At 41.3% G+C, this 20,479-nt stretch overlaps 1 protein-coding gene across 8 annotated transcripts in view; it reads left to right on the top strand.

Annotated features, from left to right (window-relative positions):
* ARHGEF28 (Rho guanine nucleotide exchange factor 28) overlaps positions 1-20,479 on the top strand; it is a 311,929-nt gene that overhangs the window by 169,445 nt on the left and 122,005 nt on the right. Inside the window, exon 1 of one of the 8 annotated variants that reach the window (XM_027100844.1) lies at positions 9,354-9,503. The exons of the other annotated variants lie outside the window; for them this stretch is intronic. Coding sequence (XP_026956645.1) covers positions 9,419-9,503 — 85 coding nt within the window. The 5' untranslated portion in view covers positions 9,354-9,418. Of the gene's footprint in view, positions 1-9,353; positions 9,504-20,479 lie in introns of those variants that run through there. 8 annotated transcript variants of the gene reach the window in all.

Here is a 20,479-nt window from a genome sequence, read left to right as displayed (position 1 = left end):
CAACCACTGCGCCACCAGGGAAGCCCCTATTTTTATTTTTTTAAACAAGTCCTAAGGCTAGGAAGCTGTCTGGTCTAATGATAGGTCTAATGTTCTGCCTAGTTTTTGATCACAAATATGTGTTTAAAAACAAAATAAAAGTGAGTTAAGATTAGGAGTCGCTAATTAATCTAAGTACTCTGTTATCTGAACTCTGCCTGCCCGTTGGAATTACCTTGGAGCTTTAACAAACAATCCTGAAGCCCTGGTCCCACCCCCACAGAAGTCTGACCTAATTGGCCTGAAGTGCAGCCTGTGTTGCAGGAGTTGTAAAAGCTTCCCAGGTGATTCTCAGGTACAGCCGAGGTTGAGAACCATGACATGGCTCCTTAAGGGAGCCCTGCTCTGCTGAAATCACTCTGACTTACTGGGTTTTCAGTGTTTTGGGAATTGGAGCATTGTGGTTCTACTTTTATCTCAGTTGGTTACAAAAGCAATTCATGGAAGCCCATTTGTATTAGGCTTCCAGACTTTTAATGACGATCACCATCAACGTCATGGTAGATCCGTGGGAAAGGTAAAAAACAAAAAAAATTCATTGAAAGTTTCCTAAATACTCGAACCTAAATGAGATGATTAAACCTTTAAAGATGATCTTTAAACATTAAGAAGGAATCAAGTGATTGTAGTTTGCGGTCACATTCATTTATTGGACTTAAGAGACGCACAGTTCGGGATGAAGGGAGTGGACGGTTGTTTACACCAATGTCATAGGGCGTTACAAGGAGGCCTGATGTTTGACAGTAGTACCAACCTAGCTGTCGTGTATGCTAAATCACCTTTTTCTTTCATGTCATAAACCAACTTAATTTCTGAAATGTAATCTAGGAGGGGGAAAAAAATGACAGTTCTTTCTCTGAACTCTAAATGTTTCATTCTCCAAAACAGGATCCTCAACTCCAAACAAACCAGCATAGCTTCTGTCCCTAAAGATTCTGTTTTGATTAAATCAAATCATTATAAATTTCAAACAAGTATAAAATCTTAAGGAAACTACAACTACCTTATAAAACATGAAACAAATGAAAAATATGAAATACATCCTGGAAATAGTATTTGTAAATGCTTTTTGTGGAAAGTTAAATTTCCACTTAAGGATTTTGTCCCCTTTTCTTTTGTTGAAACACTTGGGAATACCTGTGTGTGCAGACGGTTAATGAAAGAATTGCCCGCACAGGGGAATCCTTAGGTTTCGGGCTTGACTGCAGTGTCAGTGTGTTTAGGCTTGCTGAGTACCCAGTGGTTAATCCCTTGGAAGGGACTTTAGGGCAATTAAGATTCTGGTTAGCTTTCATTGCCAGGCAGTACGAGCTCTATCAATTTATTGGGACAATTTGCTGTAACTTTTAGAGTGCCTAATTTGGAAGACATTTTTATGAAACATGGCCTCTTACTTCAGTCACGGGCAAGAAATCCAACAGAACTTATTCTTCTTATTCAATATGAGATTCTTTGGAAGAATACGTGTAAAGCATAGGAAAGAAGTGATGCAATCATATGCTGAATACGAGAGCCCGGGGTAAATAGTCTTTTGTTTCTTCATAACATTTAAAATAACAAACAAAAAACAGAATCAAGAGTGAAGTTAAAGGTGTCTAGAATTTTGAAGCAAACTTTGAGTAAGTGAGCTGGGCTTCATCCAGATTCTTGAAATTTATCTACCATTAGGTTTCTGCTGATCTAACTGAAGTAGACTTACCTACCCCCCAGGTGTCCAATGGGGGCTCCTCATTAGGGTTAACTCTTAGGAACATATTAACCCCAAAGTGACACTATTTGTTTCTGAGAAATTACAATTATTTTTAGCATATAATCTTTCAATGTCTAATTAGTTCCCTCAGAGCTACATGGGAACTTCACTTCAGAACTTAAGCAAAGGGAAATAGAGTTTTATGCATGACTTGAATTCTACGTATCTGAATAAGCAATGCACACTTTCTTTGAGCATGAATTCCACGAATATTTAATGAACATAGAGTCTGTACATTTTGTCCCCATCCTTTAACACATTTTTACACTTTATTTTGTAGAACAGTTTTAGATTTACAGAAAAGTTGCAAAGATGGTACAGAGAGTTCCCATACACCCAGCCCCCTAGACTCCCCTAGTTTCCCTTATTATTAACATCATATATTATTATGGTATATTTGTTAAAATTAATGAACCAGTTTTGATACATTATTATTGACTAAAGTCCATCCTTTATTTAAATTTCCTTGGTTTTTATCTAGTTTCCTTCTTCTGTCCCAGGATACCATATTACATTCAGCTGTGTTTCCTTAGGCTCCCCTTGGCTGTGAGAGTTTCTCAGACTTATTTTTGATGATCTTGACATTTTTGAGGAATACTGGTCATGTATTCCATAGAATGTCCCTTCATTGGTAATTTTGGGGTGTTTTCTCTATCATTAAACTGAGGTTATGGGTTTGGGGAGGAAGACCACAGAGGTTAAGCGCCATTTCCATCACATTATATCAATAGCATATAATATCGGCATGACTTGTCAGTGTTGATGATGACCTTGATTACCTGGTAGAGCTAGCGTTTGTCAGGTTTCTCCACTGTAAAGTTACTCTTCCCCACTCCTCTTCCCATATCGTGTTCTTTGAAAGGATGTCATGATGTGCAGCCCACACTTTAGGAATGAGGAGTAATCTGTATGCTTCCCTGTGGGCAAAGTGTCTAAAACTATTTGGAATTCTTCTCCATGGGAGACTTTTATCCCTCTCACTTATTTATTCAGTCATTTATGTCAGTATAAATTCATGGATATTTATTTTACACTTTGGGTAGTCATCTAGTACTACTTTATTCAGAGTGTTCTAGCTTTGGTGATGAGGGACTCTTTCAGTTGGCTTCTGTGTCCTTTCTACATATTCCTGTCATTGTGGGGTTTTATCTTAGGGTGGTGAATATTCTTTACGATACTGTAATGGTAGATACATGACACTGCATTTGTCAAAGCCCATAGAACTTTATGGCACAGAGAGGAAACTTCAGTGTGTGCAAATAAAAAATTAAGAGGTTGGAGGATCCTGTGATGGAATGCAAAATGTAGCAAAACAACCTAATTGTACTAAAAACTTTGGAAACAACCTCACTGTAGAGGATGGGAGCAGGGTGCAGACCTCAGTAACTTTGGAAATGAGTAGAGTCTGTAAGAATAAAAGCAAAAGAAACTGTACATAAGCATGTCTTCTAGGTGAGAAAGTTGTTTCCCATAGGGGTACAGGTTAACATTTCTGATACCACTATTAATATATACTGGAAATAAGTAAGTCAATGGATGATGGAGAGTAGGTGTCAGGGTTTTCACTATTGGAGTGGGAGTTTACAGAGAAGCAAGGGGAGGAGGCCAGAATGATCCATGTGCTAATGAATGAGAGATGTGGACATCACTATGTACTCATGATTAGTTAAAATAGATACACATGGTTGCGTATGGAAATATTTGTAGGTACGTGTATATACCTAGGTTAGGACACACATATTTCATCGCTGTGTCAGTTGAGAGGGCCTAGAAGCAGCAATACTCCAGTAGCATATACAAGATGAGCCCACCCTTTAAAAAAACCCAAACACACAGGATTATCCATCACATTTTGTGTGAATTTCAGCTTCAGAACTGTAGGCTTGATAACACTTATATTAAAACGATTTAAGTTCTTTGCTCTTTTAATTTATTTACATGTGAATGACCGTAAAAGTCTATAGAACAATAGGTTGAACTTTGATGTTAAAATTGATTTAAAAAAAAGTTTGTGAATAAGTCCATATCATGTAAGAAACTTTTTCCGAGGGTTTGGAAAAATTAAAATTGGAACATTATCAGAAAAAACTTCAAATGTAATCATAGATGTTGCTTCCCTAGGTGCCTCAGCTCTTCCTACTATGAAGAATTTTTTTTCTCCTCAGGCTGTAACAAGATACTTTCCTCCCCCTCCATCCTTTCTCTGTCCAGACTTATGGCCCATAACCTTGCTTCTTCCACCTCCAGGGACCCTTACATTTACTATCCACAGCTGCCTCTTCAGGACAAATTCAAAATTCTTCATAATGTATCATTCAGAAAAACTTAGTGAATTTGTCCTAATTCTTTCCTTTCAGGTTACGCCCAGGAACTTCAGTGTTTAAGACAAAAAGAGGTCCACCAAGGATCTTTATTTCCTTAAGAGAATCAGCTAAGTAGAACCTGTATCTGTAGCAATACTAAATGCTGGTGGAGGCTTTGACAACATAATTCTTTAATATGTTACTTTGGTCAGAAAATCTGTTATTTTCCTATCCTGAAGTGTTTTTGAGAATTTTTTTCTCTTTTTGTATTACATGTGGGTATATCATAATACAGGTAATTTCATTTGTTGGACTTCTAGGTTGTGTCTGGGTTTTTTTCCCCCTTAGCTAGTAGGATGACATAATGGGGCATATCAGAACTTTCGGAGGGGCATGCAGAGTTTTTGTTCAAATAAATCAAGGTAATTAAGGTAGATAAGAAGTAAAAAATATTCTTATTTTTAAAGTAAGGTGGTATTATGAATGGTGGCACCCTGGGTTTCTAATTTATGACCACCATTGTACCATGCTCCTACTTCATGTCTATTTTATGTGAATTCAACTTTATAGGCTCTATTAAAAAAATACAACAGGGAGGGGAGATAGGGAGAAAAATAATAATTTGAACCTCAGGTGGTTCTACACTCAGTGAGTGTAACAGCCCTGAGTGAGCATGAGGCTGGACGTGAATGTGCGCTTCCCTCCCTGGGGCTCACAGTGAGTGCATCTTACGCGTGGATGTGAGCTGTGCTTTTAAGACCTTTGTTTTCTGTAAAACATGGCCTCTCAGTGAAAGCGAACCATTTTTTTTTTTTTTTTTTGCGGTACACGGGCCACTCACTGTTGTGACCTCTCCCGTTGCGGAGCACAGGCTCCGGACGCACAGGCTCGGCGGCCATGGCTCACGGGCCCAGCCGCTCCACGGCATGTGGGATCTTCCCAGACCGGGGCACAAACCCACGTCCCCTGCATCGGCAGGCGGACTCTCAGCCACTGCGCCACCAGGGAAGCCCAAGCCAACCATTTCTTCTGGTGCCCGACCGAGGTAACGATGTTCTCCAGCAAAGAACTCTTTCTGTTGAACTTAGAGTGATGACGTGGTGCCTTCAAAGAGGTTTTTGAGGAAGACTTTGATCATCTCTGACTTTCACCTAATGCTGGAACTTGAACTACGTGAAATTGTCACTGTTTAGGCTGAAATTATCCAGGATAGGCTTGTCCTTGCATCATGGGTCCTGCTGCCTTTTGTCTGTATTTTTTTAAATTATTATTATTATTTTCCCCAAGAATCATATTTAACAGTGTTAAAAACTGTAGTCTCTGGTGGTCAAACAATGGAGCAGAAAAGCAAAACAAATCCTTCTCTTTCTGTCTCAGTATGATTTTCTTGGAACTTCTTTTCATTTTGCCGTGTCTCTGTTTTGAAAATCAAGCTATTACTCTTGAGATAAAGATAAGAATCTTTCAGTGTCTATAATATAGGAGAGAAATATAATGAAAGGGAAACTTTATTTACAGTTAACATTTAAACTAAAACTTAGTGAAAACGTATGTTCTTTACTGTTATAATCTCATTTGATCCTTACAACTCTTTGAAGTATAGATATCCCATTTTATAGGAAACAACTGAGGATCAGAAGGTATGAGTGACTTGGTGAGGACCACTAAGTAAATAAGTGACAGAGTCCAGATATATAGATCTTCCTTGACTTATGATGGGGTCGTGCCCCAATAAAACCATCATAAGTTGAAAATATCATAAGTGAAAAATGTATTTAATAAATCTAACCTGCGGAGCGTCCTGGCTTAGCCTAGCATATTTTAAATGCTCAGAACACATCCGTTAGCCTACAATTGGGCATCATCATCTAACACAAAGCATATTTTATAATAAAGTGTTGAATATCTCGTAATTTATTGAATACAGTCATGAAACTGAAAAACAGAATGATTGTATGGGTACAGACTGGCTGTAAGCATAGAGGGTGTTTACCCTCCTGATCGTGTGGCTGACTGGGATCTGTACTCGCTGACACTGCTCGGCCTCATGACAGAGTGTCATAGGGCATATCGCCAGTCTGGGAAAAGATCAAAATTCAGAATTCCAAGTCCGGTTTCTACTGAATGCGTGTTGCTTCTGCACCATCGGTAAAGTCGAAAAATCTTAAGTTGAACCATCATAGGCCGGCGACCATCTATATAGGTCTCCAAAATCCCGTACTTTTTCTTTTCAGCTTGAGGCTCCTTAAAAATATGAATGTAAAACACAGTTTTTGTCCTCAAGGAATTTTGGATCCCATTGGAGGATAAGAAAACTGTACAAATACTGTAATTTAACTTGAAATATAAATACTCTTCTAGGGAGGTTCAGTTTTATCATTGTTGAGAGGTAGGTGACAGCATGTGTCCTGGATAATTGAGACTTTATGGAGGTTATTTTCTAAGTAAAGGATTTTCTAATTAGAGCGGGCACAGTAAGGCTGATGAAATCATTTACATTCTTATGTTGTCATGGTTGTATGATATCTGGTGAGAAAGTGGCCTTGGGGATATATCATTGAATTCTGCCAACTGCAATTGCAATCAGCCCGTCAGAGAAAGCAAAGAAATTAAGCCGTTGAATATGAATGAGATGTAAATAACATCTTGAATTAATTTAAATGCAATCACATTGACCCAATGCTGGGACAAACTCAATTACTGTAGAAAACAAGGAGGATAAATGACCCATATTCAGGAGAAATTCTTTGGTAAAAAAACGAGTTGGCCTAAAAAAAGACTGTCAATGCAATATTTGATACTCCACTTTTTATGTTAACTGTGCACACTGCTGGTCAGTAAACTCAATTTATTCTTTAAACCATGTCAATAAATAATAAAGCAAGTGAGATTGGAAAGTCTCTTGTTGGGTTTCTCATGTGTACTGGTTGGGTAATTCTAGTAGTTTTATTGCCAGAATAATTTCTATATCAACCATCAGTTGATATGGAATTGGTCAACAAGGACTGGGCTTTGGGGATAATTAGATTGAGATGCACCTACCTGGCATCTCAACTCAAGAACTGCATTTTACAAAGTTCTTTCATATCTCTGCATTGTCCTGAAGGTCTTCTGACCTGTCTCTGACGCTTAAGAGAGGAGCAGCCCACTCCAGTAGTTTGTTGACCTGGGATTTATCCCAGGTTTAGTGGCTCTAAAACTTTAGTGGCTCTAAAACTTTCCTTTGCATGATAATGAGAAAGATAACAGTATTTCCTGACCCAGTACCTTCATTTCTAAATGGTGCTTGTCTACACTTGTGGAGGTTCCCTTCCTAGGGTCTCTGGACATCTCTCAAGCAGGCAAGAGTTCTGTGCACACCCCAAGTATTGTGTGGAGCCTTAGAGAACAAAGGGTTTTCTCCACCCAACAGTACTGCTGTTTGCAAACGTAGACACTGTTATGATGAATAAAATGCAAATATATATTTAAACACTTTACCAGAGTTCGCATAGCATTTTTTTTTGCTCAAGATACACACTTCAATTAGCAGATATTTACTAAAAATATTACAGCTGTCATATAAAGATTCTTCGTCTACGGGTTGGGACTTAACTGTGTGAATCATTCATTCGTTTAGCCGCTGCCTACAGTGTTCTAAGTTCTAAAACTGAGAATGAATGGAAACCCATTCACAAGATTTTATCTATTTTCTTATAGAAAGTTGTGTATGGACTAAAACTCTCTTATCTGATAGTAGAGTTGAGAGTAATTTTTCCTTACAGTTGCTTCAGCTGAGTAAGAAAAATATGTACTTATTCTTCAAATAAAAGGTCACAAAGTAGAGAATATATTTTTTGTTTTAATTCAGTTGTGATGCTTGTCATTACATAGCTTATAGCTGATCTACTTGTATGCTATATTTACATAGCAACCCATATGAACACAGAGGTGACGTATGTAATTCTGATTTCCTTCGCATCTAGCTGTACCCCTCACCCAACCCCAGCCCAGTCAGACAGGATTAGCTATCAGGGAGCAGGTTACGCATCTGTTTTCTCACACAGCATGGCACGAGAGTGCCAACAATTTTTGAAATAATTGAAGTAAAGAGATGAATGTTAATTAAGACACATATTGTCATGTTCCAGGTCTGCAGAGTTGAAAGGATCCTCACGTTGTTTCCACTCTCCTTTAGTTTATTTGGCTGTCAGATGCCCTCAAAACAAAAGACAATACTTCTGGGAAAAGAAATGCTTAAAAGAGACTCCCGTATGAGACTTGGGATCTACTTTTTTTCTGCTGCAGACCCTGGCTGCCGTGCTGGCCCATGTATCTGTGCGCCTGACGGTGGGGCTTTAGAGAAGTAAGTTTGAGCAGTGTCAACGATTTATGGGGAGGCAGTAATGGGCTTCTACTGAATGCTAATTACTGACGAGTTGTTCAGGGAGACTGTGTAAGAACTGTGGGTTTGCGGTAAATTAGTCGCTAGCTCCATTGAGATGGACTGCGAGTTTAGATCAGAGCCCCAAAGGCGCCCAGCTCCTTGTGACGGATGGCCAGACTTGGTGACAATTTGAGAAAAAACGCCCCAATTGTGCTAAACGGTAAAGTGGATGACTTTACATGAATTTAATAAGTACAATTCTGGTTAAAAGTGAAAGCTTCCAAGCCCTTTTGGATTAAAAGGATGGGGAGACTGGATTGTTAAATGAATTATCAGAGTTGTTTTGGCTCTTAGATCTGAAAAGCTGCCAATGGTATGAAAGAATAGATTGCTCTGGAAAAATCCCTGCCCTGAGTATGACGGCCTTTATTTGTCTGTGTACTGGAGCTTTCTGGCTGTCCACACGCATAAACCTCAACCTTTATCTCATGCTGCACAGGGTGGCTTTTCTGAGAAATGATCCTCTAGCTCCCGACCAAAACAGGCGTCTGCATTGGGAGGGTTTTCTTGAGTCTCAGGCGGCTCTCTTTCAATTCGCGGTTACCTTTTTTCCTTCATTTCCATTTCCAGCAACGAGAAGAGAGTTAATGATTCATTTGCTCCCAGTGACCTTTTGAATAACTGGACTGCGGTGTACCAGTACCACTCTGAGCTGCTGTGCTCGCCTCCTTTTACTTTCCCAGTTTGACTTGCATATTTATAGCCTCCTTCTTGGTCTACATGCCTGAACGCCTGAAGGAAGCAAAACATTTATTGCCTCTCCCTCCCGGTGTTCGCAGCTTTCACCCAGCCCCATTCCTTCCTTTTACATCACACGGGAGACTCGCCTCCTGGCTGGGGATGTCCGAGTTCTTCCTGAGTCTCTGCTGTTGAATCTGTTGATTTCATCAAGACAAAAAGATGGATTCTGACTCGGACTCACCTTTTAACTACTCGTGGCCTTCCTTCCCCAAAATGAAGATTCGACGGAGGGCGTCCAAACAAGGTAGATCGCGCGATCTTTTACTACCCCCAGAGCCAAGCCAGGCATCTTCCTGTTCTTACCTTTCTTTTCCTTGTTGCTTTGCAAGACTCTTTCTGATAAGTGCATGTTTATACATGTCTTTATAAAACTCTTATAATATAAATATTTTATAGATAGACTTCTAAGGTAAACCTACTCATCCTTCTTGTGTTCCTTTCACTTTAAATCTTCCTTTGTGCTGTATCGTGCATGCGCTATTCCTTTAAAAAAAAAGGGGGGGAGTTTAGTACAAGGTAAATGTTTCGGATTCATTTGCTCAGTTACCTTGGTGTTACCTTGACAATAAAGTGTCTTGTTGATTTAAATGTGTCTGGTCTTTGTGGGGTGTGCAGAGAACTATGCGTGCGCTTAGTACCGGGTGTCCGCTGCATTTGTGTTTTAGTTTTCAAGTGTGTGCTAATTAAGAAAGTTTTTTTATACCTAACAGAATTCTTTCTTTTCTACTCTACTTTCTTGATTTTGTAGATGCTCTAAGGAAGGGATTTTAAGAAAGTAATTTCAATAAGAAAGCCTCTATTTCTCCAGGGGATGCAATCACATATTAAAAAGTTTATTAATGGTAATTACCAAGTATGCAAAATGCTTTACTGCCAGAGACAGAAGAGCTATTTATTTGCAGTGTGATAATAATGGAGTGGCTTCACGCTGCTTATTCCCCCTCACCTGCAACCCACTCTTGTGGTGCAGGTCTTGGAAACCAAGGGACAAGTTGGTGTTAGGGAACAGCGGAGGTTGCCTGAGTATCCGGTGCACCATCCCCAGCAGATGGTGATTGTTGCCTTCTGAGGTTTATCAAAACTAGAAAGGTAGTGAGTAGCCCTTTCTTGTGTTGTAGAGGGACTTTATGTGGTTATGTTTTTAGTTCAAACAGAAACATTTTTGTGAGCTTATAAGCAGAAGAGGTGTTTCTGAAAGTGGGCCGCCTCTGTAGCTTTGCCCTGGGGGAGCAGAATTCTCTCTTGAGAACAGAATGACCAACCGTATCACCCTGTGCTTTACCTGGAGAAAAATGGAAGCTGGCGGTTGTCACCGTACCTGTTTCATTTCAAGGCTTCTTTTTCCTTCTAAAATAAAATGGAGGTGTGTGTGTGTGTGTGTGCGCGCGCGCACGCGTGCGTGTGTGTTTGCTCTCGGCCTGGGATCAAGGCTGATCCCAGGAATACAGTGGGTTGACTCTCTAGGGATAGTAGAAAGCCTCGCTCTGAGCAAATCTCCCACGCTGTTCATTGCCATTCTTGAAATTCTATCACTGGGGACTTAACACATTTGTACAACATTCTATTTTCCTTATATTCTATTTTAAAATGTAATTGCTTCTTCTTTGGGGGTAAAGGGCCATGATATAAATGCAGCTTACCATTAATTGTTTCGGGGGGAGGGGAGTATCTATAGGGCGCACAAATGTGTGCATGTGAAAGCAAGCTCAGACTCAAATGGAAAATGGAGTAAAATGTTAACAATAGGTAAATCTGGGTAAAGAGGATGTATTGGTGTCCGTTGTGCTATTCTTATTCTTTCAACTTTTCTGGAAGTTTGAAATTGTTTCCAAATAATTTTTTAAAAACTTTTTAATGACTTCTGAGAGGGGAGATACACGAAGTCCTTAATTCCTTAGAGTGAATATTATTAGTTCTTGTACATGGAGAAATTCTTGAGGGCAGGTAGCAGTTCTGTAAGACTACTAAATCTTTGTGCTAATTCTCATCCAGTTAAATTTGGGGAATAAGCTGCTTTATATAGTTTTGTGTTTATATTGCCTGGCTAGCAGATTGGATGCCTATGTTGTAGGGAGGCCTCGTTAGGTAGCCTAACAGCCTGGAGAGATGTGGGATTAATGATTAGGAGGCCAGTGGAGAACCTTGAGAGTCCAGTGGAGTTGTAGGGAATGCGTTTATCACATTCTCCTTTGAAATCCAAAGCTGGAGCGCAGCCAGTTTGAACTACAGCAGAAAGTCATAACATAGCCATGTATAAATTAAACTCAATTCAAGTGAAAGCAGGTACCTGGGATTTGAAAATGATTAACTATTTGCCACTAATAAACAAAGGACAAGTGAAACTAAGATTGGTAGCAGAGAGCTGGGGATGGTCAGACTGTGTCCCATGCTTCCTTTGTCTGTTAATGTGATGACGGCCTAGGTGTGAAGGGTGGGTTTGGTCACACTGTAATGTCAGCTGGATGGAATCCCAGAACCATAGACATTGCAGCCAAAAGGGCCTTAGAAATGACCGGGCCCAACCACCCCATTTTATAGGTGAGTATGATGGGGCCCAAAGAAGTGAAGTGATGAGGAATCATTTGAGTGTTCAGCGAGCATGTCCAGAGTGCCAGGTGCTTCCTAGAGGGTGGGATGAAATAGTGAACCAGACGGATACTGTCCCTGCTTACAGGGATCTTAAGCATTTGGAATGGATCCTACCTCTCCCAGGATACAGATGTTCCACCTTCATATAGTAGAAGAAACACCAAGGAACCTGATTTTTTTCAGTTCCGTGGTTAGGTTGTGAAAAGCTGTGGTCTCTTGTCCCTTATTCTGTCAGTCTTTAAAACTAAGGTGGCTTGAGTTTCTTCCTTAGTCTTTCCTTCCTTCTAATCATCACCGACATCATTCTCAGGATGTGGGTTCTGGTCTCCTGGGAAATCGTGAAGGGGTGTTGAGGGCTTGGGACTTCTGGCTTATTAGCAAACCTTTCATTTTTGCTCAGAAATATTTTTTATCCTCTCTTCTTTTTTGTGTCCTGATCCTCCTTGTTAGTATTCTCTTTCTTTTAATATCCCCTCCTGCCTTATTATCACTGTTCTTTGATAGACACACATACACATTACTGGTTTGTTTCGAGAGGTGAAAACTTAGAGGGTTTGGTAATAAGAGGAAAATTGGATTAGCAGAAACCCATCAATACTTATATATTAACTAAAAACCACATCTACTACTTTCTTGAAACCCATCAATACTTATATGTTAACTAAAAACCACATCTACTACTTTCTTATCCTTATTCCCTCAGAAGGAAAGAGAAAAAGATCTAACTTAAAAGCAACGCCTTTGGAAATGACTGGTGTCTAGAGGGGAATGTGATGTAAGCAGAGGGTGAAAGCAGTTAAAACCAAACTACCCAAAATGTATTCCTGGGATCTCAAAGTTGCCCTTTGTCATATTGTGGGCAGCCCAGGACAGGCTGTACTGGAAACTGAGTGGTTAATGATTGGTGTGGGCCAGAATCCACGACTGTCCACTTCAAGGACTCCAGGAATGCCTGGATTTTTGTTTTGTTGGTTTCAGTAGGAGAGTCAATGAAGAAATTTAATATTTACTAATGAAAAATTTTAAAATATAGGGATTGGACTTCACCTAAGTTCCCCATAATTGTTGTCTTTAAAATGCATTTTTAGTATGAATCATCAGGTCCCAGAAAGTGTTGAGCTCTTCTTCTCTTTGTGCCTTTCATCCACTTATGCCATGTGTCTCATTCTCTCCTACTCCAGCTCATATCCATCATATGCCTCTGTAATGACACAAATGTGAAAGACTGCTTTTTTTTTTTTCTGATGCAAGAGGCGATGCCTATTTGAAAACTTAACAACCTTGAAGAGCTTAGCTAGGACCAAACTTTCTGTAGTCATAGTCAAAATAACTAGCATGTATGTACTACTTTATTAATCATAATAACCATTGTTTACTAAGCTGTGGTAGGTACTTTATACTTATAACATTTGATTCTCAAAATAACTCAAGATACCATCCCTGTTTTACAGTTGAGGAAACTGAGGTTTAAAGAGTTTTAAAGTTATGTCCAAGTCCATACCAAGAAATACAGGGAACAGAAAGCATGGTAAAATAAGGTGAATGGCATTCATTCGTTGTACACAAGGTGGTTTTCATATGTGTTATCTTATAAAAGACCTGTATGTCAGGTGTCATCTTCATTTATTAGTTTGGGGCTCTGAGGCTCAGAGAAATGAGTTGCCCAAGATCAGGGCCAATAAATGCAGAGCCAGACCTGCAACAGGACATAGTCCTTGACTTTAAAGGTTTTGTTCTTCCCAGTGTGTTTCACCCCCTCTTAGTAGAGGTAAGGGATGGTGAATTCAATGGGTAGCTGTCTTTTTTTTTTTTTTTTTTTTTGTGGTACGTGGGCCTCACTGTTGTGGCCTCTCCTGTTGCGGAGCACAGGCTTGGGACGCGCAGGTCCAGAGGCCATGGCTCACGGGCCCAGCCACTCGGCGGCATGGAGGATCTTCCCGGACCAGGGCATGAACCCACGTCCCCTGCATCGGCAGGCGGACCCTCAACCACTGCGCCACCAGGGAAGCCCTGGGTAGCTGTCTTATATTCAAAAGGTGCCACTGTATCTCACCATCGTAGCTTCTCCCTGTCCTGTGCATCTTGGACTCGGAATAGAGGTGGCAGTGGACACTGGGGAAGTAAAATGTTAGTGCTATTCCTATGTCTTGTTACATCCACACACATATGTATCTAGTACTGACACACATCATTGGCTTGTGAGGGAAGAGATGAATGGATGACTGGAGCATTGGATAGTCGGGTGAGGGGCAGAAGAGGCAGGATGAACTGAGAAAAGGATGGTATGGGAGAGGTTCCAGTGTATCCTGGAAGCTTCCCAGGTTTGTCCCAGACAGAGAAAGATAAAGTCCGAGAGAGTGAGTGTGCTGGGAATGGAGATAAGAATCATGAGACCACTGTCTTGGTCTATCTCATGAGCTCATTTAGTGTTTGGAGAGCAGGTACCCAATCTGAAAAATAATCCCTGACCTGGTACGTATTAAAGGTATGATGACATTTCAGAAGGTTTAATAATTTTTAGAAGTGAGTTACTTTTGTCTCATGGACTTACTTGTTTTCTTCCTGTTTCCTGCCCTCCCTCCCTCCCTTCCTTTCTTTCAAGAAGTTTTATTAAATACATACACAGTTTCATGTGCATGTATGTATCCCATCTAGAAATTCCCCAAAGGATGCCTGAATACCATAGGAGGAGTAAGTCACTACAGAAATCCTTCTTAAGGAAGAGAAACATTTTCCTAAAGGTGACATAACCTACTAAGGTTTCGTTGACTCACAATGAAGACAGATAACCTCACATGGAGCAGTTTCAATTTCAGACTCTGCCAGGAGGCCTACCTTTGTCAGCCTGGGAGAGGAGGCCCGTTACAAGCCTGTTGCCAAACCACATAGCTACATATTTGAAACTGACTTTTTCCCTTTATTTTGAGTTAGTTCAAATTCTTAGGCAAGATGCATTTCTGCATTAATTCCTGTCAGTGGCAAGGAGGCACTATTCTAATTTATCACCCCATGTTCAAGAGATTCCTGCCTACCACTCTGGTTTTGGGGAAGGACCAATGGTTGTTTATTCAGATATATTAATTAAGGCAGAATGTGATAAGTCCAATAGGGGAGCTCAGGACAAATTACTGTCAAAGTTCAAGGTGAAGAGACCAGTTCATGTTGAGGGCATCATAAAAGGGATGTCATTTCAATAGCCTGGGGTGAACTGGTGGGGTTTTAATAGACTGTCCTTCCAAGCAAATGGGCAGAGTCAGGCATACATAGAGTGTATCAAGGTGATGGACGATAGCCCGGGCTTGTGTGCTGTTGATTCATGGGGCATGGAAACGTAGAAAGGGGCCAGATGTTAACTTGGCCTGGAGGGTTGGTTTTTTCTGCCTCACATTCTCTTGCCCTTCACTGAACAGCACACACATTCTTTAGCGGGCGGCCCCTCCACTGCTCTGGCCATGGGTCCAAATGATGCTGCCACCTTCTCATATGACCTTGCCTTCCTGGATGCAGTGGGGTGGGCGTCCCACCCAGGTAGCCCGATCGCAACACTCCTCCTGCCTGGACACAGCTGTTGTCCCAGGGTGGGCACATGATCTCAACTTGGTAAATCAGTGTGTTTCCTTGGTATTCTTCAAACTGGAATTTGGAAGGTGATGTCTTCCTTCTCGGGTAGAAGCGCTGGAAGGGTGGGAATGGAAACCGTTAGCTGGGAGAAAGCCGTCTGTAGTAGGAGGAAATACTGCGCACGTGTAAAGAGAAGCAGTCTTGTGGTAGGGTCCTCGTTCTAGTCCTTGGGGGCCTGTTGCTGCCAAGATGCCCCCCTCTCAAGGCTTGGATATCAAATTCCTTCAGTTTTGGAGTTGCCCTCACATGGCTTCAGTAAATCTTTCCCCTCCCCCTTTCACTTTTGTTTAGAAAGTTCAGGTGACTATTTCTCCCTCTTCCAACTAGAAATCTCTAACTTGCCCTTTAAGATGCAGCTTGAGGATCCTTTTTCTGGAAGCCTCCCGTGAATTCCCTTGAGTTCATCGTTCTCTCCTTTGTGCCACTCTGGCTCATGTATATTTTGATAACAGCCCTCACATTACTGTATCACAACTATTATTTAGTGTCCCTCACCCCTAAGACACTGAATTCCTTGAAGGTGGAGCCTAGCTGACCTGTTTTCACATCTCCAGTAGCTGGATCACAGAAAGCAGGCAGTAAGTAGTGAAAATTTTACTACACTACACTCAGATGCTTTTCATTTTGCCTTTATTTCTCTATTTTATCTATAATAGATCTGATCTTTCTTATGAAGTCCTACCCTCTAGACAGTGGGGACAGGAAAGGGTATATTTTAGTCTAACATAGAAAACTTGGTCCGATGCAATAATGAAAATAGTCATTTTTGGTAACTGCTCAGTCTTTTTAAGGAAAATATCTACTCTCTCAGATTTCTTCCTCCTCCTCTTCCTCCTTTCTTGCCAGGCTGGCATTGAATGTGATTTCCTGGTGAGGGTGGGGGGTAAGTTGGTGGTAGTGTGGAGGAGGCCCCAGGGTCCTCCTGGTCTCTGCTGCAGATCTGCTGACCTGAGCTCTTCCCTGAGGCACCATTGTTTTTTTAAGTGTTCTGGCATCTGTGACCACAGTCCTGCAGCTGGATCCTCTCCCCGGTGTTGGTCGGGACCCAGGACTCTCCTTCACTGAGTTGGCCTCACCTTGGCTCTTACACTACAGAGACCTTGGAATCTCTGCCTCTGGCTGACACGCTTCCCTAAGAACATCTGGTACGGGGCCCTTTCCTCTGCACCATGGTGGGCCTGTGGTCGGCCATGAGGACTCATCTCAGTCACTTCCTGTTCTTCTCAGAGGCCTGTGTGATATTGAGGATCCGTTCTCACCTCTCAGGCAACTGGGAACAGCCCAGGAATGCCTGCCCTGGCCCTGCTGCTTGCCCTTGCTCTCTCACCGAGGGTGCCTGGTGGTGGTTGTCCTTGTGATGGGGTGGGGCAGCCTGCAAGGTGACCTCCCTCAGAGTCCCGAATGGAAGGGAGAAAAGCCAGGCCACCCCCAGAGTAGCCCCCGACCTATCTCACACTGTTCCCTGCGGGCAGAGAAACCACGGGTCTTGTGCCTTTGGTCTCCGTTGCCCCTGCCAATGGAAAGCCCTGGTTAGGAATTGTAACAAATCTCCTATCCAGCTCTCATTCATGCTAACCTGCCCAAAGTTGCTCAGGCTAATGAAACAGTATTCAGGAACCAACCAGAAGTCGATGAGGAGAAAGGCAGAACAATTTGCAGCTGTGCCAGGCAGTGCTTGCCACTATTCACGTGTTCACTAATTCAAAATACTCTTTCACCCAAAATAAGTGAAAGCTGCTAACAGAGTAGATTTTAAAAGTTCTCATCACAAGAAAAAAAATTGTAACTCTATGTGGTGATGGATGTTAACCAGACTTACTGTGATCATTTTGCAGCATATACAAGTATTGAATCATTATGTCGTACATCTGAAACTAATGTTATGTGTCAGTTATACCTCAAAAAAAAAAAAAGAAAAAGAAAGAATTTACATTTCAGTGGAGAAGTCTCTATTTTGCTGGTGGAGTTCCTTGTCTGCAGTAGAACTCAGTTACTTTGGGGGATATTAAGGGGGGCAAAACACATGGCTCTAGGGCTAGGTGCAGGAGAATTGGAGCTCCTGGTGACTTTTGAAGTAGGCACAATCATATTAATGTGCCTGTGTCTTTCCGTAAGGTTATGCAGGATTCGAATTACTCATAGGGTTTCTTGTGATGATAGCATACAGAAGCACTGCCTCATCACTTTGCCCATATATTTTGTCTACAGTCACCTGAAGTGGTCTTGTCCACGTTCTGCCACTTTCTCTGAAGTCTTTCACTTCTGTCCTGGTGTTTGTATAACGTGTTAGTTTCTTTCCCCTCAGCTTGCCCGTTTTTCCTTTCTGTAGACGAATTGGCTGCAGGCTTTGGAGAACTGCATCAAGAAGGAAAGGAATTGCTGATTAAATCGAATCACACCAAAGTCTACATACACACCACACATGACTGAACATCTCCTTGATAGCTTGGGGGTAGCAAGGGCAGAAGAAAGTTTACATATTTGAGTCCTCCTTTCTCAAACATAAACATATGTCCTCTTGAAGGCTACTTTGTGCTACTATAATTAGGAATGAGGACCTGGAAAGGGTTGGGAGAAAATTGTAGCTGTTCTCTGAGCCTGTATTTTCTTTCCCTCTCTTCCTTCTCTTTGCCCACCTCCCTCGGTGCCTCCAGTGTATTATGAGGGAAAAGGCTTGTTTTCTTCTTCAATATTTTTGATAATTAGGTCTCTCAAAACAGCAGAAAGGACTTCTTTTAGGATCTGATTTTAGACTGCCAAGTTGTAACTTCTTGTTTCAAAGGAGTTTTAAACTGCGGATCTGAGGAAGAGAACTGGAGAAACAGTGCTCACACCCAGCACTTCTGGAGTCCGTTCACTTGGTCCTCAGCTGTTACTGTTGTGAACAGGACTAGCTGAGAGGCCTGATCTCATCCCACGGCTTACTTTCCTCTTTTTACAGGATCCTAGGAGGGTGAGTTGAGTTCTGAGCGTGAATTGGACATTTGGATCCACGTTTGAGCCACTGTAGTTTGGTAGACAAAGGTTCCCTGGGTTCTCCCAGACACATCTTGGTGTGAGCTAAAGTCTTCTGAGTAACATTAGCTTACACATGACCCACAGGAAATTCCTGAGCTGAGGCTAATCTTGGAATTTGGATGAATCCCCGTTGTAAAGTCCAGCTTAGAAGAGTAAGGCCAAGAGATGTTCCAGGCCAAGATTGATATCAGGAAAATCCTAGGGGAATTGTACAGGAAGAATAGGCAAGAAGAGAAATGACAGTGTACCCTGACAATGTTCATTTTCTTTTGTGAGGGCAGGTTTGTTCTTTCCTCTAGAGCACACTCGGACCATGGGGAGAAGGGACTATCTGTACATTTCAGAATTTGGCAAAGTGCTATTTGAATTTGGGAAATTGGGAGGTAGTGAGCTGCAACGAGAAAGGATGTCTCTGTCAGCGCTGTGTTGCGTTCTGCTTCTATCAGTTAATAACGTCTGAGCGTGATCACCCTCCTTGGACCAGAACTTTCTTATCTACAAAATGAACATAATAATACCTCCTGTGGTTTTGGAGAGTAAGGTTAGCAGATGAGCAAAAACAATACTAGGTACTCTTGGGTAACACATTTCCAGCTAATACGTTTACATGTGTATTATCTGATAACGGTTATTTACTGATAACCTGTTTTGCATGAGCCCCTACAGCCGTTCTTTGACAATAGGAGGCAAGTTTTTAAACCATGACTTGTTTTTTTCCCCTTATTTTAGTTGTTAAAATGGTTATTAGAAATGTAGAAATTACAGACAGTAAAGTGTTGAAAGTAAAAACCACCTGTGCTCCATCGCCTAGAGACAGCAGATAACATCTTAGTGTATCTTCCCAGTTTTTTCCTGGTTGTCTTGCATATTGTTGTGTGGGTAACCCAGATGACGTCGTGTATTTTCTGTTGCAGTCATATTCTGGCAGTAGATCTCCAGGGGCAGATAGCACAGGCCCAGGAAGTGAACGAATACACCAAGGCACAAGTCACACTGTAACCGATTAATGAAACCTCCTAATGGGAAAATACCAGGCATTGCTCAAATACCATTTTCTTTGGCTCAAAATAGGATACTCAGTAACTCCCATTATTAAATAAAGTACTTTGAACTACCTAGCAGAGTACCTGCCTATCTAGAGCTGCCGTTTACTAGTAATGTGACCTTGGGAAGTTAATAAAATAGCACCAGAGTTTCCTAATCTGCAAAATGGAAATAACAAATAGTACAGCTTTTATTGGGTTGTTTTGGGAATCAAACGAGTTAATATATAAAAATCATACAGTGCCTGGCTCATAGGAAGTGCTATATTTGTGATAGCTATAATAGTAATATTAACCGGTATAAGTACCCAATATGGTACAGGTGTCCAATAGATGCTTACTCTTCAAGTACCTAATAGTTTGCTTCTACTCTTTCCCTTTTTTTTTCCTGATCATCTTCTTCCAGTACCTTTACTTTGCAAATCGGCCTGATCATCCCATTATTCCTTTAAAAGTAACCTACCTGCTATTTTATAAAGAGATTAAGAAGTAATATTCCTGGGCTACTGCTACAGAGGGTGTGTCGGATGGTGTCACACAGGAAGTGCTTAGCATCTGTGTTGTGGTTTGCCCGATGGGAGATTCTGTTTTCAGCTCAGACACCAACCAGGAACGTTACTTGTTCTAACGGCAGGGGCAAAATGAAACTCTCATCACTGAAATGTGGTAGACAACACAGTACAAAACACAGAGGTAACAGGTAAGAAGAGCCCAGAGAAGGACAGCCTCGTGATTGGAGTCTTGGCAGGGGACCTCCTGGGGGATCGTCCATAATGACTGTAATTTGAGGATGTCAGAGATGGAGGCTGAGGGCCAGGTAGCATAGTGACTGGTAGTCAGTAGACACTCAGTAAATGTTGAAAAATAGAATGAATGAGTAAATGGGCGAATGAATGAGAGAAATAAGAAAGTGACACTCCCATCACAGCCTGAAGTAGCACAAGAACAG

This window comes from Aethalodelphis obliquidens, unplaced genomic scaffold (assembly GCF_003676395.1).
Source record: "Aethalodelphis obliquidens isolate GAN/ISIS:26980383/991018 unplaced genomic scaffold, ASM367639v1 scaffold4, whole genome shotgun sequence".
NCBI classification, from domain to species: Eukaryota; Metazoa; Chordata; class Mammalia; order Artiodactyla; family Delphinidae; genus Aethalodelphis; species Aethalodelphis obliquidens.
Note: the sequence above shows the minus strand (reverse complement) of the source record. Positions and strands in the feature narration are given on the sequence as shown.